Raw genomic sequence first — 25,562 nt, forward strand, 5'->3', positions numbered from 1 at the left:
TATGTTGATAACGGTAAAATAGTGGTAAAATACACTGTGTTTTGGAGACTGTTATGCATATGGGCATTTTACCACCCTGAATACTCCTTTCCACTATGAATAGCTTTAGGTGATCTCATTAGGAAACTAGTAATGATATCAGTTTTCATAGCTATGCTGATGACACACAATTACATATTTCTATTACTTGTGAAAATCGAAACTCAGGCTTACCAGCTGTGTGTCAGATGTTTCTCGGTGGATATCACAAAATGTCCTACAACAATCATGAAAAATACTGATCTTTTGTGCTAAAGCTCAGCTCTTTTGCTTAGTATGCAAAACCTGAAGTGCGAAACCTGTACTGTTAGGAATAAAGACACCGTGCAGGTACAACTTTTGTTCATCATGGTACAAACAATGTAAATGTACCCTTAAAGGTACACCAGTGGTTTAAGGTCCAATTGTGAACCTTAAAGATGTTTTTTCAGTGAAAAGTACACATTTACACCTTTTGAAAACCCAATGCTTTAAAACAGAACAGTAAACTAAAAAGTCTGGACATGAGTCTTGAGGTAAATTAAAATATAATTTTAATGGATTATGGTAAAATGATGTTCCCTGACTAAACGTACTGAGATGCAACTTTGAAGGTCCCACAGCAGAGTTTCATACCTTTTATTTCTGAGAGAATGGGTGTAAATGCAGTCACTAAAGTAGCTTTTTGTCTTTTGAGAAATATTAAAACATTTTTTTTTATCTCTGAGCCACGCAGAGAAACTTGTTTTAAAGTTCTGTTGCTAGTTTTTAAGGCTGTAAATGGCCTAGAACCCACTTACATCACAGGATCTTCTGTTTATTTGACAGCATGTGATCTTAGATCTGCAGATAATGGCCTTCTGCAAATACTTGCTGTAAAATACAGAAAACATTGAGAGGTCTTGTTCAGTTATTATGCTCTGAAACTGTGGAGCTCAATTCCACTGATAGATCAAGACATCCATTGATATTTCTGTGTTCAGTTAGATCCGAATGCCTTGTAAGATTGTAAGTGAACTCGTAATTTCTTCTATTACTGATAAGCTTCATCACTATCAGCAAGGCACGTAGCAAGGCAGCAAGGCACTTTTCATACCAGTGGGATGAAAAGTGCTCTATAAAGGATTATTATTATTATTATTATTATTATTATATTTTATTTTATCCTTTGGGACTTCATGAGTTGTAATTATATCACAAAATAGAATTATTATATGAAAAGTTTGTCCAGTTTCTGTCAGAAAAAGAAGATCACAAACAAAACTGAACGTAATAAATGACAAGTTTATTGTTGCACAAAATGTACAAAATAACAAGCAAATGGACACCCCCCCCCCCCCCCTTCCCCCATCCAACCAGCCCCTCTCTTTACCCACCGATATGAAGTCGGAGATTTGGAACCTATGACTACAGCAAGTCCAATAGTCCGAGCCAAATGCATGGTTTCTTACAGACAACACACACCCAATTCAGGTTCACTGAACAATTGAAAATGAATAAAAACACTGTATTTACACAATCTTGTCTGAAGTTGTACAGCATGCCATCTATATATTTATACAGACTATGTTTGTGAACATACCCCTGTATAAAAAATATACTGTAAGATCAAATTAAGTTAGACTAAGGGCTATAGACATCGAAAGTACAACACTGCATTTTGTTGTTTTAATCTTTTTAAATAATTTCTTTTTTCATACCCACTCATTTGATGATGTGATCTTTTTTTAAGCTTTTATTTTTTTATTTTTAATTTACTAAAAGAAACATCCTCTAGCTGAATTTAAGCACATTTGTTTCGCAGGCCTCTTAGACGCCTGGTGGAAAATCTTATTCACGTATTTACACCGAGACATTCTGTGTTTATTCTGCTCTACGCCTTTTGTGTGTGTACTGTTCTGTGAAAAAGTCAAAGACCTCCTTCATTCACTTAATTTCCCGTCAAAACATCTATTAAGTTCTAGTTATTCTTTTTTAGAGCATATTTCTGAGGACAGTAGATGTGCAGTAATTTACTTGCATAAAGAAGTGGAAAGTCAAACGAAGGAAAAAAGTTAAAAAACAGGAATTTCCGTCCAATGTCCATGGGCTCCTAACAACCAAGCAAGACCTGGTAGATCACCAAAACCGTCACCATATTTGAGAGAGAGGAGAAAATCAAGCTCTACTCTTGCTTCAGATTTGAAAAAAAATCCACAGATGTTTCTGTCCATCCTTCCTCTGTGAGAAGACAACTCTGGGTTACCGAATAAAAGAAATAGACAAAAAAAAGAGAAAAATCTGCAAATCCAACAAAGAAGCTCCTGGTGTTCTTAGACCGACAGCCCAGAGTCCAGACCTCAACATCACTGAATGTGTTTAGGATTACTTGGATCGTGAGAAGCAGAAAATGCAACCAACTTCTAAGACTGAACTTTGTAGATGTGGAAAAATATCCCTGCAGCTTTCTTTGAAAAACTGAAAGCAAGTCTCCTAAAAAGAATGGAAGCTGTAACAAAGAAAAACACTAAACCCTGGACAGACTATATACTGAAAGATTTAAAGTCATCTTTGGTGGTTGAGGCGTCTGTGTAATTTTCTGTTTAATATGTGCTTCCACTTTTCTTGTAACACTGAAAAATGAATAACTTGTACTTAATGGCCATTTCTGACTGGAAATGAAACAAATGAAGGTTGGTGTCAGACCTTTACTCAGTAATGTATGCGTGTGTAAGTGAAAGTAATCAGTACAATCTCCGGCTATTTAGGAGACTACACCTGCCCGTCAGTTGATTGCGTACTCTAAAAGGCAATGTCATGGTTACATTTGGCAATAATCTGTAATAATGGCAGAAACAGAACTGCTATCACTCCATTACTGTGTTTTAACTGTGTGCTGCTAAGAGATTGATGTATAGTGGCTCTTTTAATTACGGCCTAGCACATCACCCCTTAGTCTGCTCGCCCTGCAATGGACACACATCAGGCTGCAGATGAGAAGCAGTGGTACAGAAGCAGCTATGGCGCTGAGCAAAATGTGAGTGGCTGTTGAAAGACAGTAGTTTCATGGCTTACTCAGAGTTACTCAAGAATGCCCTTTCCCACGATTCGCTGGAGCAGAAAAACCCTAATACACGTTCTCATATGTACAGCCTTCCTTGTATTCATCCTGTATTGGCACAAACAGCTTATTCGAAAAACGGATCACTGCCTTTGCAGTTGTTACCTCAGTTGAGTATTGCTGTACAGCACTAGTGAATAAGTCTAACAAAATGCTTAACTTCTTTACAAAACTATCCTGTGCTTTTTTTGAGTATATACAGCGACGTAAATCAATCTCTTTTTATAATTACTGGTGGGTTTCTGTTGAGAAATGCAGAAATAGCATGACGTGATTGAGTCACGGATCCTGTACCTCACAGGAAGAAATATAATAGAGCGCAATCGTACCAGAAAACTGCAATGAAAGAAGCATGTCAACGATGAAGAGGCAAACGTGTTTAAAATCCAATGGAGTCTCAATGCATGGAAACAGAGCTGAACTATACACATCATGTCAAGCCATTTCAAAATCTGTATAATGAACGGGGGGAGTTGGCGTTGTTTTCTGTGTGCAAAAATACTCTCCAGAAGTATATGAACCCTTTGTGTTGATTTTCATCTTTACTGACCATACGGTTTTAATATATTCAATTTCGTCTTTAGGTTCTAAGTGTTCACGTCTGGTAGGCCGTGTTTCTGTTCCAGTTTGTACTTCAATATTCCTAGATATATATATATGTATCTATATCTCTGTAATCTTCTCATGTTTTTACAAAATCAGAGACATGATGAACAATTGACAATATATATATGTATATATATTTATATAGTTTTTCATATTTCTTTCTCTCTTTTAAGGTTATTGAAATTGAGATAATTTTGCATTTTATTCTTGTAAACAAACAGGTTTCTGAGGTTGCTTCACCCAAGACTGCCAGCCATCATCCTTTGTTCTCTGTCAGTCATTTCCACTGTTCTCTCTTTTATTCTCTCTTGCTTTCATCCCTCTGTTCCCGAACATCGCCGCTTCTCATTGAAGTAGAGCGCGGATTTGTTTCGAGGTGCTGTCGTCATTTAGATGTCTTGTTGTATACCTGCGGGTGAGAAGTGGTACAGAAGATGCAGCAAACCTGTTTAAAAGCTTCAGGGTTTGGAGTATATTGGTTTTCTGAACACATAAAGCTGAGTATCAACTAAATTAAAATTCATTCTGGTCTAGGGCCTTTAGGTGTTGCATCTGAGTCACTGGGAACATTGGTTCCTACAGCCTCGACTTAGGAAAAAACAGCATAAATGGTAGATCATGTAATTTGACATTATTGAGCAGGACATGTAGAGACTGACTTATGATGCCTGATCTGTTTACGACATTTACAATTTTATAGAATGTCAAAATATGTTTTATGGTTGTCTTAGATTACGCAACATTAGTTATTTAGGTCTAACCAATGACAACATATAGGTGAACAATTTGACCAACATTTAAAAAAAATAATTTATTTACATTATCACACACTCCTCCATATTTGTACAGAACTATTTCTCAGTCTCAGACTCTTTTTCTCAATCTCATTGTTATAGTCTTAGACTTGTTTTGGATAGGGCTGCACATCTTGTCACAGCACAAGTCACAAGTGTAATAAGGGACAGGGCTACTAGCAGATGCGGTAACTTGAAGTGTGAAATGTGCACTGCAGAGGAATTTCAGTTTCAGTAATTCAGTAGCCCACAGAGTTACACAGACTATGGTGCATAATCTCTCATGGATAATTTAAGTTAAAGGCTCATAGCAAGCAATTGCATCACTATAGGTAAGCCTTTCAGAGGGAGCGATAAATAGGCCTAGTTGATAACCTGGAAAACATTCATGCTGTCATGTTTTTAGTTATTCTTGAAGTTCTTCCTCAGTTTTGTTTGAAACCATAGGTAGGAAGTAAATGAGAGATCCCTCTGATCGGTCATTTTACATGTCAGTGGAATTGCCCTTTTCAGAGACAGCAGTTTGACCCAGTCTGGCTAAAGGCCACCACACAGAGGACGGCCTATGTTGCACAATGCAGCATCCAAAAATCAAATAAAATCAAAACCATTGTTTTTAATGAATGTACAGACACCAACATTCTGCAGCAATGTGCGCCAGTGTGCATGACTTCATTTAAAACATTGGGTTTGAATTTTTGCCCTTACTACCACACTGGTGTGCGGTGCTCTTTTTGAGTCTGTACTTCAGTGCAGTCTTAAACAGCTTGCAGTGGAATAATATTTCCACACAAATATAGTATTTTCTGGTTTATGTTTAGCAGAAATAAAACAGTTTATTTCAACTGTTGTAAACTAAATCTGACATGATCTGATTTTATTTGGAATTATGTGAACACACAAATCTAGATGTAAGCCAATTATATATGTTCTCTTAAACAGAACACATATCAGATACATGGACATGCAACCTTGAAGAGAACAGTCAGATTTGAATTCAGATTTTTTTTTAAATCAGGCTTGGCAGATCTGATTTTTTTAGACCTATGTGAACAGAAAAATTTAGATTTAAGTCACTTTCATATGTTATGTAGATAGGACAGATATCAGATACGTGGTCATACAACCTTAAGAGAACAGATAGGTTCAAATTCTGAATTTGTAATATATCAGTTTTAAGAGTATTTTCTGGTTTGTGTTTTTCAGAAATAAAACAGATTTCTGTTACATCCTCCTGCCCGCTCAACACAGTTTTACCACTGCTGTATTTCATGCAATGTCCATGACTGACTGCAGCCCACATCGCCAACTAGTGGATGTTTTATTTGACTAGTCGACAAATCTATACAACCTCTAGTCTTGGACAGTTCAAAGGTTGCCATTGCCTACAACTCTACTTATGACATCTATGGGCTTTTATGTACCAAAAACAATCATAATTCATTTTACATGGCCAAGAACCAGAACTGAATGTTTGACAACTTGACGATGTTTACATATTACATCATACAAAACACTTCTGCTTCAAAAGCATGAAAAATTCAGTTCTCCATGATATAGGCCCTTTAAACATATAGTACAGTACATACACATGAGTGCGACTCACCTCAGTGCATTCAGCAGTCCCTCCACACTGTTTGAAGGTTGCTCTTTCAACACCTTGATGCAGCCCTTCATCTGCACAACACAGACACCCACAAGCACATACTGCTTTAGAGAAAGGTCAACCTTTTTCTGAAACTCACCCCTACTGTGACAGTGCACACAGCCACACATGCCCTAATAAGCAATTCTGGTGCACAGCACACACATGCACAGCATAAGTGTTGTTCCACATCACTAAAAGGAGCTAAGTGAACAGTGCAATGTCAAAGGATAGCTGTGTACTACAAACAGAACAATAATATAACCTGTGAATAGAAAGAGTACAGATACATTCACATAACACTGATGTGACACAAATGTTTTTTTGTTTGTTTGCCTAAATTTGACATTGATCTGATCTTATTTGGAACTAAGGGAACAGAAAAATGTAGTGTAGTTCTAAGCCACTTTTAATATGTTCTCCTGATCGGTTGCATATCAGATACGTGGTCATTCAACTTTAAAGTGAACTTTATATTAGACTTTAAATTAGAAATTAGAAATGAGACAAGATCTGAATTTTTAGACATATGTAAGCACAAGAATCCAGATCTAAATCATTTTCGTATGTTCTCCTGGATAGGATACATATCAGATTTGTGGTCATGCAACCTTAAAGAGAACAGACAGTTTCGAATGCAGATTTCTTTTCATCAGGTTTGGCAGATTTGCTCACTTTAAGACATATGTGAACACAAAAATCCACATCTAAGCCACTTTCATATGTTCTCCTGATAAAATACATATCAGATATGTGACCATGTTTAGAGTTATGTGAGCACAAAAATCTAGAATTGAGTCACTTTCATATATGCTCCTAGATTGAATACAGATTAGATACATAGTCATGCAACCTTAAAGAGAATAATCAGATTAGAATTCTGAGTTTTTCATTTCAGTTTTGACACATCTCATTTTTTTAGAGCTACATGAACATGAAAATATAGATCTGAGCCACTTTCATATATGCCCCTAGATCATGTACATATTTGATCACATGACCTTGATTTTAATAGTTTTTTGTATGTATTAGTTTATGTATTAGATTGCCTTATAAATATGCTGTTTCTTTGTTGTCCATGGCACATTTGGATTATACATGACATTGATTTTGAAAATATGCACATGTGGGCTTTTAGGGTGTGTTCTTGCTAATGATAGATATGGGTCATTTACAAAAAAGAAGGTGACCTGTCGAGGCAGATGATTCAAATCTGAGCAAGAAATCAAAACATGGCAATATGACTTGTAATGTGAATGTAGCCAAAATGCTTTCTATTTTGAAAGTGTGGAAATAAATGAAGAATTCAGAGTCTCTTACATCAATCTTAGAGGTTTTAGCGAAGGCACCCACGGGGTGAACGTGATCATAGAGGATAATGACGCCCACCATCACACGCATGCAGAACAGCATGGTGTCTGTGTTGGTGAAACGGCACCGGTACTCCCTGCACAAATGGAACAGCGCCAAGTCAGTTAGGCCTTCTACAAAATTCAGAAGGCAGATAAGGCTTGAAATGCTGGCAGGATATGAAACGAGATAAGATGCTACTCTTGGCATGAGCTCACAGAAACACTCAAGACCTGTAACTTTTTGGGAAATAAAGAAAGAAAAAAGAACTTCTAAGGAAGAAGAACTTACGGAGTCTCTAGCATGACCCGGCACACACAGGCCATAGTGCTCAGGCAATCTGTGGTGTCCTCAATGGGCAACGTCTTGTTCTGTAATAATCCACAATATAGGGTCAATGCAACACCATTGACAGCCTGTAGAGGGCAACAGCATTTAAGCTCCTTAATGTGGTGTAGGATTTTCTTCTTTTTTGACAATTGGCCTTATTAGATAATCATGTTACTACTCTGGAGCAGTGCTGTACGTGAAGATGACATTTTAACTTGCCTCTGACACAAACTTAGTTGTGGCATTGCTCAAGGTTTTCAGCATAGGTGTGGCTTCCGCATAAAAGAGCGACATCCGATTGGCCATCTCGTTATTGACTTCATTCTCTGCCTCTAACTGCAGTAAGAACAAATATTGGTTAGTTTGCAGGTTCTGAAGCTCCACACGTGACTAATTTACATAACCCTGTCCAGCTCAGCAGAAACATAACATGTTGGTCCATCCTGGCGCAGCATTGACACAAAGTTAGTTACCTGCTGATTGTTCAGCCGATTCCTGCTTATGGTCCTCCTGTAGTAACTGAAGTCATTCTGGATGGCTGGATTTGTCATCTAGGAGAGAAAATACACTCATTCAGAACATCTGCTAATCTCACATCATGTCATGTGAAAACCATCTACAAAGAAAACACATAACACGTCCACCTGAAAGACCAGTGGTCTAGAAAGAGTTGAAGCTGTAGGATAGTCTCACCTTGAGCTCATCAAAGCTGAGGGTAAAGTGCAGGATCTCTGCAAACTGCTTAGCCAGAGCCTGCTCTCTCTCCAGATGCTGCATGGGGGCGTATGGAGGGCTCGTCAGGGCCTCCAACAGGCTGCGCAGGGCATTCTCTAAAAGATGAACATTACACAGAACTGTATCACATAAAAGTCGATGTAAACTTACTGGTAGCTTTTTAAATGCCTAATTTTACTATTTGTGTCTTGTGCTACCATTTGTGCTTAACTGACTTGTGGCTGCAGCATTTTGCAGTGTTGCACGAGACAGAAGAAAACAAGACTTGCTGTCTTCAGATTCTCAGTGGTACAGAACATTTTGAAATGAAAACACCCTCAGAGACCCTCTGTTGCAAATTTGTATCAGTTATTTAAAAGCTTTTATTATGCTTAATTCTGACTAAATACCACTAAAACTAAATCTCTCAATGGCCTTTATCTAACCTGTATCATAGCATCATTTGTGGTCAAAAATTATATTCTGAATTTCTCAGTATGCCAAATTTATTTTGGTATACACATAGCAGCAGCATTCTAATACAGCATGAGTGCACCAGGCTCATGTAATTTACATCATAGCATCACAACACAGATTGACTGAGAATAATAAATCAGAGGATTGCTGTGCATTTCTATTTAAAACTCATGGTTGCAAGTTTGCAAAAATTTCCACAAAATCCACCCAAGATTCAACACAAGATATTTAAAAATATCACTTACCATAATTCATAAAATAGAGAAAAAATGAAAATACATACAATTTCTGATACATTTCACAAAATGTATTCCCTGCAATGCAACTGTACTGTAACAAAGTACACAAAGGCTCTAGTATCTGTCTCTCCACTGTTTGTAATGAAGGCTTTTGAGCTCAGCCCTCAGAGCTGAGCTGTTTATTAATGTCATTAGTATGCCTTAGCATGTCTCCAGAGGAGCTATGCCTCCTCCTCATGAAATATGCAGCAGCCCTTCCATAAATAACAAGCTGATATGTTTTATCTAGAGGCCTGCTGAGAAACTTGACTCTCCAGAGCCGCTAGCTGGGGACCGGAAATGCGGTGATGGAGGGATGGATACTAGGATGCATCAAGAAGGGCGCAGTGTGTGTCTTTTTTTTCCTAAAGTCATTATTTCATTGACTTTGTGTGTGTTGGATTTCTCCTGAGTCAGGTGGCCTCCTGTGGCCCATCTAGGAAGGCTTTAGTACAGCATTACTGGCCGTAACAGCATACTGCCTCCAAGTCAGCACAGCCACGGGAGAAGTGTCAGGCTAGCAGTTATCACCCTGCGAATCTGCTGATTACTCAGCGTGCGTGGAGGGCGGAAGCTCTGCCTAGTCTACACTCTGCCCGCTGCGGTAACCATGGTGACGCTGCTGCGAGGTCAGCCGCAGAGGAGGAGAAGCAGCTGCCTGCGCTCTTTCATCTGCACCAGCACTGTCCCTGTGCACTGCAGCCATGTTGGCTCAAGCCCTGGGCACGCAAACCCACTTATCCTTTCATGTAGAGATGGCACGATACCAGATTTCCTCTTCTGATACTGATATTGAAGCCTTAAGTATCGGCTGATGCTGATGCAAGGCAGTGTCTCTTTCATTACAAACCACTAAGCTTTAAATTCAGCTGTGTTTTAGCTGAAGAAGAGGCTGAAGAGCATCTAAATGTAAGTTATCATGCTAAACTGCTCAAACACTCTACTAGCCCACAGGAAAAAATATACAGCTAACATCATGATGATTACACAATTCATGCTATTTCAAGCTTTCAAGCACTGGATTGAATTTTTTTTCTCCTCCAATATACAACCTAACATGTTCTGCCTTTATCGGTCCAGCGCAGTCAATCCAGTGCCTTCTCTATTTTCATCTAATCAAAAAAAAAAATCCAAGTGGATTTAAATAAATAAATAAATGTTGCTCACTCACCTAACCTGAGTGAAAATTCATAGAACCGCTTCAGCTTGGCCACTAGGGGGCACACAGCATTCCAGGCTTTCTCCTGTAGCTGGAGGTCATTGGGGTTCTGAATAGCCTGGAGAGAAGAACAAAAACAAACAAAATTTAGAACGAAGGTTGTTACCAGTGGAGGCTGTGATACAATTGCCCAGTCCAGTGTGGGTAAATAAGCTTGGACTGCAGGAAGACCCTATCAGCTTCCTGATCAGTTTGGTTGTGCTTCTCGAATTGAGATAATGCTGAATGTTGCCTTTGATCTGAGAGAGCTTTTGCAGCTGGGTAAACCCCATGTACCCACTTGTGCTATACCAGAGTACTCTAAGCATATGTCACCAGGCCTACAAAACCAACACGTTAATGTGTACTTATTCATAAAGTGGAATAAATAGTAGATTTCCAGCCATCTGTGCTTTAGGGACGCGTCCTTACTTCTCTTATCTCTTGCCCCGCTCCATTGTAGGACTGTAACTCTGCTAGGATCCCGTGAGCCTCTTCCAGCACGGCGCTGACCTGGTTCCAAACGGCCGTCTCTGCCTCCGTGGGCTGGGCATCTAGAGGAGCAGAGTGTGGACGGAACAGGGTCGGAGTGTCAGAATTTATAAAAGTCAATGATAATATGAATTAAAGTCAAAGACAACCATTCTCCTTGCCGGTTAAGGTTCCCCTGGCCACCTGGATTATTTATCACCTCTGTCAGACACTGGCTCTCATTCCTTCCTTTCTCACTGGCAGCCTATTGCTTTGGCTTTAACTGGCCTTGTAGTTACATTAGCATTGATTCATGTCAATGGCAGCGAACCAAATAACACGCCCTGTTTCTGGCACTGATCAGAAATGGAGGCTACTTTTAAAGTCCGATCCAAACAAAGAGGGAGTTAAAGAGTTTGTGCTGTGAGCTAATTTTGGTGTTAATATTGGATTACCATCCCAGGCTTTGGCACCCAATGAGAGAGAGAGGTCTGTCCAAAGGCATTGAGAGCTGGGTTTTATAAATCCACACAGATTAGTTTGGTAATGACTATGGTGTTATTCTGAGTCTGAAATACATGAGGAGGATTTAGGTTTTGTTAGAGTGTATTGGAGGATTTGTTGGAGTTGAAATAGCTCTCAGGGGAATCTGGGGAGATGAGTGGATGAGCAGATATCACGGGGAGTCTGGGATGGGTGTGACTAATAAGGCCTTGGTTGGGCGCATTGTAGAAAAAATGTCCAGTTTATCTGCACTGCTTTGTCTCCTTTTTGGAGCCCAGAAAGGGCTTAATGACCCAAAGCAGGATTTCTCGATTTTGAACTGTTAGGTTTTCACTCAAGCTCATTCATGATGTTATTTCTCACTACTTTCTAATCAAATAACCATGGAAAGAACTTTCTCAGAGCAAGGTGAAGAATACTCAATGTCACAAGGATACTTTCTGCCGTGTGTGCTGTCAGGGCCATACGTTCATCTGCTCAGCAATACAGGTCAGTTTATTTATGCCAGTGGGTGTTAAGGATCACACAGTATATTGTTTGTCAATTGTTATCTCAGTACTAATATTACAAAAAGCTGCAATACGCAAATACTACTTCACAGTATCCACTGCGATAGTGATCAACATGACCAATCACAGTTCCAGATTAATGTATTTGTTGATTGTTTTGATGAAAAATGAAATATTTTAGTCAAAATAATGAAAGTCAATCTTTTGTTATCACATTATTAATGCAACAGCAGTGTTTAACAAATTTTAAGCTGTATTGCAATCACAGTGCAGTCATTCGAAAAAGTTTGAATGCCCCTGGTTAAATAGCACATTGTTTGTAATTGAAAAAAACGTACAAAATCTCTGAAATTGAGGATTAAAATTAGCAGAAAATTTGTCATATTTAAGTTCCCTTTAAGAGGATGTGTTAACTTATTTTTACTTACTTTTACATATTTTTACTTTACAGTTTGGATACTGTATGTAGTATTACTAATGTCTTTGTCATCATGCATATCTCATGGATGTTTACATATATTGGAAAAGGAAGAGTTTTTAACTCACTGTAAAAAAAAATGTACAGCTCCAAAAATCCCACACTTGCATAAAATCCCCAAGTTGCATAGGATGTGAAAGATTTTGGACGTGCTGAGCGATGACTCCTCATATCCAAGAGCATTTTTATGTGGAGGCATGTGCTGTAGATAATGATCTGTGCTAATAAACTCACATACTGCATAAGAGAGGTCATCTCACAGCCTGATTTAATGTTCAGCTCTACTCTCACTGGACAGTCACAGTTTTGGTTCTGTAATATAGCCTGGCATAATTACTCTATTAGTGATCTATTAGATCTCTCTCTGTCTCTCTCTCTCTCTCTCTCTCTCTCTCTCTCTCTCTCTCTCTCCCTTCTCCCTTTCCCTCTCTCTCTCCTCTCCCTCTCTCTCTTTTTCTCCATCTGTGCCTGTTGGATGGATACACTTGCACATGTTTGTGGCTAACAGCCATTGTGCTATCAGCTGAGCAAACATACAGCAGTGCTTACCCCAGGCCTACACACACACAGTGAATTTGAGCATCATTGCCAGTAGGATCCTCCCAGTCATCCCACCTCAAGCTCAGTTTTTTTTGCTTTTTTTTGCATTTGATCTTTAGGGAAGGGTTATTTTACAGTTTGGAGATAAAAATAATCTTTCTGTGAAGGTTCACAAGTGTTCAGTTGGTATCTCTGTCTTTTGTTTAGCTAGCTATACTATGGAAATTGGGAACCATACAGCAAAACTTTTGTATGACAAACTTTTTTTTTTTTGGTGTAAAAGTGCATATAGGCAACTATTGACTTTCAACTTATGTAAAAAGAACTTAATACTGTCAAACTGGAGATAACAGGGTTTCATTTGACAGCAGTGAGTTCCAGTTAGTTCTTTGGGTTGACGAGTCGTTATTAAAACCGTGAGAAAGGAAAACAAGAGCCATGACAGAGGTGACCATTCTCCTGTCCAGTACAGAGCAGTGAAGGCTGCTGTCCATTTCCTTCTTATAAAGCTACATTAGGCCTTACTTTTACTCTAAACAGCAACAACATAAACATCAATCACCTTACTTCCTCTACAAAACGGTAACTGACCTATCCATGGTCCACCTGCAAATGTGGATTTTTGTAGCTACTCTTGCTAGGTTGGACAAGCTTCAGAGAACGCAATTTAAAACACAGTTCAGCGTAATGATAACACACAATTTGTTTGTTTTTGTCAACATACTGACATTACTTACAGTGAACTGAAGCGATGTTTGTTTAGATTGAACTTCCAGTTTCAAAGGCAGCGCTAATGACCTGGACTATGTTGTAACTAATCAAGTCAATAAGTTCGAAGCAACAACAACCTTGCCATCATGCTAATTTTAATCATCCTAGGCTGAAACATAACAAATGCTGCATACTCAATTGAATGTTTGCATAAAATGCTGCCTGCTGTGGCCATTTTTCTGCCTTACGTTTCACATGCTCCTGTGTGTTAACACTGATCCAGTCAGGAGAAAAAAGCATCGGCACAGTGGAGGACAGACAGTTATTTCTCATGGTTTTCACTAAAGATTTTATATCTAATTTATATATAAGAAAAGCCAGTAGCTTTCATTGTGTGGTTAGGCTGAAGTGGAAAGTGGAACTGTTTTACCATAATTAAGTCACATTTTTCACACCTCAGCTTTTGCTAGTTGTTTTTTTTTTTCCTTCTTTTTGTTAGAACAGCGACCAGCAGCTCTTTAGTGTCTCTGTTCTTCAGTAAGTGTCTGTTAGCTAATTTAGCTAATATAAGCTATCATTCATGGTAAGCTAACGCTTAGGTAGCCTTACCAATAAACCCAGTGAAAGGTTGGTGATTTTTGAGTTTTCAGAGCTTCTTTCTGTGGGGTGAATGTTACATTTCTGTAAAATATAAAACTTTATCCTAGACTTCTTAAAAGATTCTCTTAGAGAACAAATGCTAATGCAACTAAATGCTAAGCTGATAAACTGTCAGTATCTTGGCAATGTCAGTATCTTGTCAACATGGCATATTGCTGTCTTTGAAGCATGTTTTAAACATGATTTGGTAACAAGTGCTTTCATCACAACCCTTACAGAAAAGTCAGATGTGAGATCGCATATGAAAAATGTGTAATTACTTACTTACACACATTAAACATATGTGACTCTCTGATCTCTGTACGGGAACAATGCCTCCTAAGGCACTGACAGCAAGGGCAGCAAGGCACTAAGACATTCTCTTGATGCATTGCTGCCCATGAAAAATCTCTTGAAAAATCCCATTCGAAAGGGATTTTTGCCAGTATTCTGACAATCTTGTCCACAGTAGCTACGAAGAAACGGAACTGTGTCTGTTTCTTCATAGCTGTGGCTGTGACATGGAAGTACAAATGTGATAGATGTTTATGGGGATTTATAGGCCACTTTGTCACAATTAGTTCTAATCGTCGGGTACAAGGAATTAGCTTGTACATTATTTCATTAAAACTAATGAATTGAGCTTTAGCCAGACAGCATAAAGCCTCAGTGGACAGCAGCCTGTCTGAGCTCGCTGGTTACTCATGCAGGTTTAGCTGGTGCAGCACCAGAGAAGTGGAGGTGTTAGAGGTGGAGCTGGCAGAGGAGTGCAGGTTTTGGACAAAGAGTGGTTACTTGGGAAGGAGAAAAACGTTAAGGAGTTAAGGAGAGTAAAAAAGAGAACAGACAGAAATGGAGATTCCTGCTCTCCATTCCCACTTCCTCAGTTCATACACAAGCCATTCAACATGCTCCCTTCTCTCAGTCGCTCACCGACACCCACACACACGCACTACACATCCTCATGGTATGAACAGATGGCATAGACGAAAGGTGAGGAGACATAAAGTTAGATGGAGGCTACTGTGCATGTGTTTAGCTCAGAGCGTAACTGTTTAAAGAAGCATGGCATTCTTGAAAGAATGTTTAACACTAGACCTGAAGATAAAGACAATGACCACAGTTGAGGACATTGCAAGACTCTTGAATGCCAGCGACTTATGCACAAATAGAGGAATAGAGGAATAGAGGGGGGGAAGAAAAGGAAATGAAACCTGAGATGACAGAGAATGGGGAGGAGCAATGTTTAAAAAAAAAAGGAAAAATAAAGAAAGAAAACTCAAAAATAAGAAGCTGATGATCTCACGTTCAAAGTCAAGGAAAACTATTGGGCCATGCTCAAGTTCGGCGCAAGCCAGCACTTTCAGGAGATTCCCCATGAGCCCCCTGGAAGAGAGAGAAGGGAGAGGTGTGTGGGTGATGGAGGGTCAGGGAGGTGTGTGTGGTGTGTGTCTGTGTGCGTGCGTGGAATCAGGGGGACGTACAGGGCGTAGGGTGTGGATGGAATGGACTACATAGTGTTGTAGAGATCAGGAGAGCAGGGGCTTTTGGGGTGATGTCATGGTAAAACATTCAAACTCTTCTTCTTCTTCTTCTTCTTCTCTGCTCCCCTCTGATTCTAAACACATTCTTCTCCAGAAACAAGTGCAAGCACCCACAGAACCTTCTCCAGTCCGTCACACTGCCAGTCATCCTCGTATATGTTCTTTCCACACCAACCTCAGCACATCCACCCTGATCTCTCACACACACACTAATGCACCACCAACACACCACACAGCAGCAGACACTTACTTTCGAAGTCCAGAAAAAAATGTGGACAGTTCTCTAAATCCTTGCCAAGGACCTTAATGAGGTTCCCCATGGCCAGCAAACCTGGGTATGGGAGAGAATAGATGCATACAGTGCAAAAGCAATGAAACCTCTTTTATCATAATACAGGAGTAGTTAATTAGTCTGTTTCTAGACAAAATGAAGGTGAAACAAAAGGTTGATATCACTCTTGAGGTTTTACATGACATACAAGTGCATCCCAGGTGGTTCTTTCTTTAATTATACAACGGATCATTTTCTTTATTATTTTAGTACTACACATTCTCAGAAATAAAGCAGCTAAAATTCTTTGGATACCATAAAAGAACCACTTTTGGTTTCCTAAAAATTAACAAATTAAATGACCACTTATATGAATGAGTTGTGTGAGAGGAGACTTTTTACATGTAAAGAACTCCAATATAATGCAAAGTTTAAAGATTCCTTATATCTAAGCTATACCATACATCCAAGCTAAGCACCAGTTAGGAACTTTTGTTTTTAAGAGTGTTTGGTGCGAACAGGCAGCCCTGAGCAGAAGCTCTAGGCCCCAGTGTATTGAAAGGGTGGTCAGTATTGTGTACAGTGCCTTGCAAAAATATCCAACTCGTAAAACCCATAAGATTTGTCTGGATTATAAATGACACTTTTATATTTTGTGTTTGATATTTTATTCTGAAAGACTGAGTGAAAGTTGTGAAAAAAATCTCCAAGGACACATTTGGCCACATCAGCATGACCCAGTTAAAATGTGGGATAAGGTTGAATTATACAAAATTGAGCTTTGTGACTGAAATTCAAAACACCACATGTGGCGCAAACCTAATAGGTGGCATCATCCTGCTGTGGGGTGCTCAGTAGGGACTGGGCGTCTTGTTGAAATAGAAGGATGCATGAATGGTGTAAAATACTAGGAGATACTACAAGACAACTTGCTTTAGTTAGCTAAAAAATGAAAGCTTGGGAGAAACTTTCAGCACTACGGTGATCCCAAGCACAAGGCCAAAGCAACACTAGAGTAGTTGACCAACATAACGGAAAATATGACACAATGTCCAAGTCAAAGTCCAGATCTTAATCCAATCAGGAATCGGTAGCACTATTTGAAAATTGCAGCCCACATGCATCATCCAATCAACCTGAACAACCTGGAGAAGATCTGCGGGGAAGAATCTCACCCAGGCAGTGTGCAAAGCTGGTAGAAACTTACTCCAACAGACTAAGAGCTGTTCTTGCAGCAAAGCGTGGCTCTATCAAGTACTAGTCTAAAGGGGTTGAACAACTGTGCAAGCAGCATTCAGATTTTAGTATTTTAAAGATCTGCTGACAAATAATGAATCGGTTACTGTGATTTTTTTAATCCAGACAAATATAAAGACTTAAGGAGGTTGAATACTTTTGCAAGCACTATATATAAAGGAGGAACTAGAAAGGAAATGACGCTTTGGTGGTGAGCTGACATTTTATCTCTTGGTCTTTCTCTATTTTGATACATTTAAATGTTGATGCTACACAGTGAGCACTTGCTGGTGCTACAGATTTTTGAGGACTCATTGGTTTTATTAATTGTTCTCCAAATGGATTCCAAAACCAAACTTCAGCAGATATGAATAAGAGACCATGAAGAATAAACAACAACAACAACAACAATAAAGATAATAATAAGTATAGCATTTTATGTAATATATAGAGTGACACTGGTTAGACTGGATTGGCCTGTTTAACTCAATGATCTTAGTCTTTTGAGCTCATATTACATCTGTGTGAGAACCTGAATAATCAGCCTATATTATGCTTCAATAGACGTTGATTTTTTGTTACTGTCAGTGCAACATTATGTCTTTAGCTGGAGTGGAACTCAAAATAAGGGCATGTTATGTTTGTTCTTGGTTAAAACAGTGATTGTACTAACAATATAAAAGAACATATGCTTGCTTACTGCAGTCTCAGGCAGGATTTATGCCCAGCTGTTTATAAGAATTCTGGCAAAGGCCTTTTCACCATTACTCAGCAGTTTTTTCAATACTAACATGAGGAAAATAAATCACTGACTTGCATTTTTCTTGAGTTGTTTTACAAATCAAGTTTTCTTTTCAAATAGTAATAATTAAAAAAGCAATTAAGGTCACTTTTTGTCAGGGATTGCTGTTGTCATTATTATGCCAATTATTTTATGTGACAATTTGTAATGTTTAACTGAACTGGGAAAAACGCTGGTCAGTGTAAGGTCTACAAATGACTAATAACTCCTTTCTTGCCACGATCATGTATGTATCATGGGTACTCTGCAGAAGTCTCAGGAACCAAAGAAAAGAAGTGACATAGTTAACATATTTTTGCCTTTAAAACACCATATAATGGTAGAATAAACACAAGTAAACATAAATACACAAAAAAGTAAGGTGATTTTGTGAAAAGTAGTTGATATTGTGAGCTATTTAGAAGAACAGAGGCTTGGTTCCAGATTTCTCCTTGATGCCTCCAGCCATTACACAGATTTTTTTCAATTCTATCCGCAGTACAGCTGATTTAATTTAATGAAGCATTGATTAGCCATAATTTGGATGGTAATAACAACCATAAATTGGATGATAACTACACATAATACTGGGCTGCTATTAGGAAAACACACGTATATGTAAAACCACCACTTATTGTATTAATATTGTTAATATTATTTGCATTTTCTGAGGAAATAAACACATACTGCACAGAAAAATATCTTTCCTGTATATGACCATGGCCATATGCATATATATTTTCTGTTATATGTTCCAGCTAATCATCAAGATGGGCCAAATGCACCAGATGTATAACCACTCAGGATCAGCCACTAGATTACACTTACACCATATGTAAAAGGGCTGGCGCTTTGGCACGTTGAAATCTCAAGAGGCTCAACACGATAGTAGAGATCAGCGAGCACTCCCAGTTGACGTTGTTAATATAATCAAAATTGATTATACCCTTCCTCAGGAGACACAAGTGTACATATTAGCATTAGCCTAATGTATGTACAGTATTAGTGCTTATAATCATTGGCAACATGGGGAGCTTAATATCACCTCTGCATACTGCAGTCACACAAAGAAAGACAAAAACGCTGAGCATTCAATGCATTAAGAGGCTACAGATCAAACATGATCTGAAATGGTTGCTAGCTTCACGCTAGCATCAAATGGTGTTGCAGTGTGTGTGTGTGTGTCGTTAAGCTCTACTCACACACACACACACACACACACACACACACACACACACACACACACACACACATGAACACTACAGATATGGCTCATCCCAGCCTGTTTATCACTGCCTGTCTCCTGGCAACCACCAGTAGAGCTCTGTTTCCATGGCTGGACCGCTTAGCCCCCCCCCAACCCATCTACCTCCATCTCTGGATGGCTTGGACTTTCATCAGCAATAAGCCTCTTCGTCTCTCCCCAAACTTATTATGACCAGCCGGAGTGCACCTGCTTAGAGCTGCATTGCACCTTGCTGCCTCCAAATGATTTCCATGCCTATTAAACCACAGGCCTAGTGTTTTGGACTACATTAAGACTCTGTGATTGTTTTGCTTTCTATATTAAAAAAAGCTCTCTTCACCACAGTAGAAGACGCAGATAGCAAATCTTAAAAGTTTTAGCTGTTGTCTCCTCCCCTTCACTCTTCTTTGGAGTGATGCTATAAAAGAACCGCTTCCTGAAGAACATTTCAGTAAAGGTTCCATGCTCTTAAAAAGCTGCCACAAGGGGTTACTTGAGCGATGCTATAGAAGAACCATTTTGGTTCCATAAAATAACGTTTAAAAAAAACTGATTTGTAAACATTTTAAAGGTTTCACATAATGTAAATGTTCTACACCAAAGTAGGGGTTCTTTTCTGGAATCTTTACATTATGTGAAGGTTCTTTATATGTTTAGAAGGTTCTTCACACTCACATCTCTATTACAAAAAATGGCCTTCATTCAAAGGGTCCTCTATAGCATCGCATGGAGAACTCTTTTTAGCATGTGTTTTGAAGAGTACATACCAATTAAAGGTTTTTCCTAGAACCATGCTTCCAAAAACCACTTAGGAACCTTCATTTTAACAGGATAGCTCCCATTCTACCTCCTACTTCTCATCACAGCCTTCATCAACAGACATATAAGTGCACATGCTAGCATAATGCATGTTTAGTAATAGCCTTCAACACTCTCAGTAACATGGGGGATGATGCTATCTGTCGTTTTGATGATGCTGATTTGCCGTTACCTACCAGCCAAATTCTGCTCGTCTTCTCCCACCTTTCTTTGTTTGCTTTCCTCAGCTCTCTTTAGTTATGGCAGTGCTGTACCTCTTCCACGCGTGGAGGTATTCCTCAGCACAGCAGTGCTGTGCAGTCCCCAGCACCCAGGCTTAAAACTGCGCAGTCCTTTATGCGCTTTGAGCGTCTCTGCACTCAACATCTCACTGTTCTTTTCACACTTCTCTTTTTCTGACTGCTATTTAAAGGCACATTGTATATAAGCGTGTGTGCGTGTGTGTGCGTGTGTGCGCATGTGTTTGTTTTTCATATATTTTCAGGACAAAAGAGGTCTGACTTTACACTGAAAAAAGGCTATCATACAATGTTTCTTTTCTAAGTAGACAGGTACAGAGGTTAAGGTTAAGGCTAGGTTTAGAATTAAGCTTCAGGAAATTATTTTACATATCTTCATTTATTTAAATTCCAGTCAAAGTTGTCATTATGGTCAATATATCTGACAGAAAATCGTGTCAAGACTTTGCCCTTTATGATATCGTTCATTCTTTTGGGGCACTTTCACACAGAAATCTGCACCAATATTTTTCCACACCTCCAAAGTTCAGTCTTAGAGGTTGGCTGCATTTTCTGCTTCTTACAATCCAAATAATCCTAAACACATTCAGTGCTGTTGAGGGCTTTTTCATGTAATTTGCAAAATTTCTTCTTTTTCATCTATTTACTTTTTATAGTAAAGGCTTTTTGGCAGCCACTCATCGTTTCAGACCCATGATGCTGGTTGTCTTCTCACAGTGGAAGGATGGACTGAGAAACTTCTGGATTTTTTCAGATCTGAAGCAAGAGTGGATTTTAATTTAAGAGTGGAAGAGTTTAATTTTCTCCTCTTTCTCAAAGATGAAAGTGCTGTTTATGTGATGGGAACAGCCTCAGTTGTCTAACAATTTTTGAACTCCAGTTTTAGAGACCCCTGTTTGTGAAAAAACTTTTCTTTCCTGTTGTTTATGGAAGTGGATCTTATACTTAATCTTATACTTAATCTCTCCAGGAATCTTCAGAAAAATGATTAACTACATTTATATGCTTGACTGTAAATTAACATAAATGTAAATGAAGGGTGGTCTCTGACTTGCACAGTACTGTATATATATGTATATATATATGTATATATATAAATAAGTCTTATATATATATGAGACACTATGTCCTGACAAGGTATAAAAACAAACCTGTGTGTTTTTGCCCTTGACAGAAATATCAGTCTGTGGTCCTGTGTCAGGGGAGGGGGTATGGAGGGTGTTTTAAACTAGGGCTGGTTTTACTAACTGTGTGAACTCTTTAACTGTAGCTTCCTGTGGATAAAAAAATAGCCCTCTGAGCTGAATTTGGTGTAATGCAGCCATCGATTGTGCTTCCGCAAAGAAAAACCCTGCTAAAAAGCCCCCGACTTTTTGTTCCCTTTTCGGTCTTTTGTCAGGTTTACAAACTGACTTTCTTTTTCACATTGGATATTTTTTTTTTTTAGCCTTTTGTGTTCGTTTATGTCCTTGAGTGTAAACATAAAGGTAGGAAGGAACAATCATTAATGCCGTCCGTGTAGTACACATTGCTGCAGTGAGGTCTGAGTGGTGAGGTGTAGTGTGAAGCTAACAGAAAGGCTGTTGATTGTAATGAGGAAGTTAGGCTGGCAGGCGTGGTTTTGCCTCGCCGCTGTGGGGCTGGAAGCACTCGCTGCCTCCACTGTTTCAGGCTGAAACTAGAGCAAAGGCCTGCTTTTGCACAACCCTTTCACTCTGATCTAGCTGGCTGGCTGGGTTTTCACACTGGTGCATTGCATAACAGTAAATATTTTGTGCATAAGTTATTAGGGACATGGTCTCTGTTTGAATTTTGTCACAATGCAACTGCAGTTAAGCAAGAAAACCCTATAATATTCTGTTCTGTGCAACTGTACAGTGTTTGTTCATACAGCATAATGCTGCTGTCATTTACAAACCTTGTACCTCCATTACATATGATATACTCTCATTATAATATACATATCTATGGCTTTAAAGATGCTGTCTTTACATGAAAGTTTATTAAAGTCAGTGTGAATTTGAGCCCATGATGTATTTTCCTTCTGTACTGTGACACATTTCCAATTTTGGGTTGATTAAAGTGGGCGGAGATGCATGACTTGGCTGGTTATTACTTTTTAGTGTATAGTGACGTTCAAAACAGGCAAAACCACTACACTATGATCAAAGACTATGAGAAAACACTTTTAAATGATATGATGAACCATGCTTAAAGTGGAATTCCATTTATTATTCTATCATTTCTGTTTAAGTAATGGTTGAGATCTAAACAATTCATAATGGTTTGGCAAAATATGGTCCAAGGTTAATTTGCAGAATCAGGAGTTCTCACAGTGGTGACAATAGGAATAAGACATCCAGGAATAAGACCTAATGCATCTGAAAGCCCGCGAGCAAAAAGTTATCACACAAAACACTGCCTGTTGTCTGAGACATGTTTTGCGTTCGTTTTTGAGGTAAGATTTTGGAGTAAACTGTATGTTTAACATACCTTCATGGTGGAGAGGTACACTAGGGGCAAAACTTTTTGACCAATTATTGATCGTCATCAAGATTCCATATGAAAACTCAGAAGACATGAAGGTGCATTGGTTGTTTTGGATAGTAAAAAAGCTTATAATTAGGTAGACATGCCAAGTTCTGGGTCCTGTCATCACCATTGTGATGTTATCTGAGTTAGTAAGTTTCTGTACAGTGAACCATGAACCATGACTTTGTTTACATCTCAGTAATGATTAGTGACTGGCTTGTAGAAATTTTGAACACCTGGTTGTATTCCCCTTTAATATGCCCAGGAGCGTGAACTAACAAGAGAAAAAAGGTCCATTTTGATTTCAGATTGACTTTGAAGCTGTTCCTTCCCATATTAAGTTAAATACTGTGCATATGAGGCTATATTAAAACAGCAGTGATAAGCTAGTATTGATCTGATTCCCTGTCACGGCCTTTTAGCTAGAAATGATCTGAAAATTTGCTTGATCATACAGCACGCCTGCTGAATATAAACTATTTTTTTTTCTTTCACCATGACCCTTTAACTTCTTTTCTATCCCTCCAGTCATTTTGTTCCCTCACTTCTTGTGCTACATGGCTTCATCACTGAAGGCTGTACAGGCCACAGGTGGGCTGTTGGGAGATCATACCTTTGCTTGCACTTTTCCTCAAAGAGCACTTCACTGCATCCACTGGGGGCCCGTCTGCTCCTCCACCACTATCACAGCATCAGCATCCACCACCTGAGAAAGAAACGTGAGTCGTCGTAAGCCAGTGTTTTCCAGCAGTGACTTCAAAAAGGTATGGGAACAAGAAAAAGAGCTAAATATAGTGTCGGCCCTCTTGTTGGTTGTGCTTGCCATGCAAGAAAGGCATAGTTAAGAGCTGGTTTTAGCCAGGTTGTGATCTGTGTTAGCACAGGGCATGAACGTGCAGCATTAAATGTAATTTTCCAGACAAATAGAAATAGTTGGACATACAGCATAGTATAGCATTCATAGAGAATGAAAGTTATGAGAACTGTATTTATTGTGCACTTCTGAGCAAACTTATAATAGCAAAGTGAGGTACAGTGTTGAATGAGTGGCGACAAGTGAAAGCTTTTAATCCTTATTTGTGGAGTGCCAGTCAGACAGTGCATTTGCTGTGAAATTGAAAGGCCACTTGGTAACTTCTCAATTAACCAAATTATACTGGACTTCAGCCCAGCACAGCTTTGAATAATGGAGTGAGAGAGTCAGTGAGAAGTATTTTGCAGGATTTAAAGTTCGCTGTCCCTTCTGGAAGGACACTGGTCTGAAACAGCTGAAAGCTTTTATCACTGTACTCCTGCAGGTACCAATTCAACAATCGCACATGCTGTTGTGGGCAGGTGTGACAGTGTGCCAATGTAATTATTGACACTGTGCATCTTGCTCTTGCATCATGCAGAAGCAAAGGCATGTTCTGAGGAAATAAGTTCCTAGGAGACCTGTAGACTGTCTGCAATTACTGTAGTCTGTAGTTCCAGCAACAACAAAAAAGAGTTTCTTGAAGAGCAAGCAATGCAATGTCTATTCTCTTTCTTCAGAACTGGTGACCTTATTGGTGCCATTCTCATGGTAGACAGTTTCAAATCCTATTATTGACTGGCACCAAAATGCTACCAAAAACTACATCTGTGTACTTATGTAGTTTTGTATATTGTAGCTGTCATATCAAAATCTTATAACTGCATATGGCTTTATTTTTTGTTTACAGCATTTGACGCCCAAGCTGTTCTGTCTATATCTGCAGGGATATTTTTCCATGCTCTATGTAAACACCTCCAAAGTTCAGTCTTAGAAGTTGGTTGCATTTTCTGCTTCTCACAATGCAAGTAATCCCAAACCCATTCAGTGATGGTGACGTCAAACTAAAGATGCAAAATTTGGACACCAAATGTGTGTTGGCTGACACTTGGGATAAGTGAAAAATTGTCTCTATTTTTTGTGAAATCCTTCCTTTACCACATCATTGCTGCCAAAACAAAACATTTTATGTCAGCTTTTGTCATTTTATTATTTTTTTTACACAGCTTAAATTTGCCAGCTGCCTTATACAACGTGTTAACATTTCATGATGAATGGACCAATAGAATTGCTGCAAAATTACTTCTATTCAAAGTTAAGAAGGTTTTTTCCATCTTCTGTGCATTTACCATTTTGGATATACAAGGTTTTGTGGTGACAACTAAATAATATACAATATTAAAGATGTGATTTTTTTTTCTTCCAAAACTTACCATTTATGAAATACAATATTTTGTTTTGAGAGTGAACATTTTCTGTCTTCTAACTGAACACAAGGGAAATTCATAAGTATAAATAAAAAAAAAACAATAATAGAATTCTGACTTACATTTGTATGAAGGCTTTATTGTCTAGCAGTGTTTTAAAGCATGCAACTTCAACTACAAGACAATGAGGTGATTAACCCCTAGTGGGGCAGTCGGATGTATTTCATGGATGGGTCACAGTTCGATTCATCTCATAAGTGTCTCTGCCATGAGTCCATCAATCAGCCATTGCATCCAATAAACCCTCACTCA

General features: G+C 38.8%; 1 protein-coding gene across 3 annotated transcripts in view; it reads right to left on the reverse strand.

The window, feature by feature from the left end:
* Positions 1 to 1,764: 1,764 nt before the first annotated feature.
* Positions 1,765 to 25,562, reverse strand: part of fam49al (family with sequence similarity 49 member A, like) — a 39,576-nt gene continuing 15,778 nt past the window's right edge. Inside the window, exons 2-12 of one of the 3 annotated variants that reach the window (XM_017694108.2) lie at positions 23,644 to 23,736; positions 15,669 to 15,748; positions 10,943 to 11,064; positions 10,484 to 10,589; positions 8,537 to 8,673; positions 8,317 to 8,394; positions 8,063 to 8,179; positions 7,805 to 7,884; positions 7,484 to 7,610; positions 6,125 to 6,195; positions 1,765 to 4,133 (exon numbers count right to left, since the gene is read on the reverse strand). In XM_017694108.2, coding sequence (XP_017549597.1) covers positions 4,070 to 4,133; positions 6,125 to 6,195; positions 7,484 to 7,610; positions 7,805 to 7,884; positions 8,063 to 8,179; positions 8,317 to 8,394; positions 8,537 to 8,673; positions 10,484 to 10,589; positions 10,943 to 11,064; positions 15,669 to 15,741 — 975 coding nt within the window. In that variant the 5' untranslated portion in view covers positions 15,742 to 15,748; positions 23,644 to 23,736 and the 3' untranslated portion in view covers positions 1,765 to 4,069. Of the gene's footprint in view, positions 4,134 to 6,124; positions 6,196 to 7,483; positions 7,611 to 7,804; positions 7,885 to 8,062; positions 8,180 to 8,316; positions 8,395 to 8,536; positions 8,674 to 10,483; positions 10,590 to 10,942; positions 11,065 to 15,668; positions 15,749 to 16,156; positions 16,238 to 20,435; positions 20,664 to 23,643; positions 23,737 to 25,562 lie in introns of those variants that run through there. The other 2 variants (XM_017694135.2, XM_017694115.2) reach the window with 2 other exon arrangements.

This window comes from Pygocentrus nattereri, chromosome 27 (genome assembly GCF_015220715.1).
Source record: "Pygocentrus nattereri isolate fPygNat1 chromosome 27, fPygNat1.pri, whole genome shotgun sequence".
NCBI classification, from domain to species: Eukaryota; Metazoa; Chordata; class Actinopteri; order Characiformes; family Serrasalmidae; genus Pygocentrus; species Pygocentrus nattereri.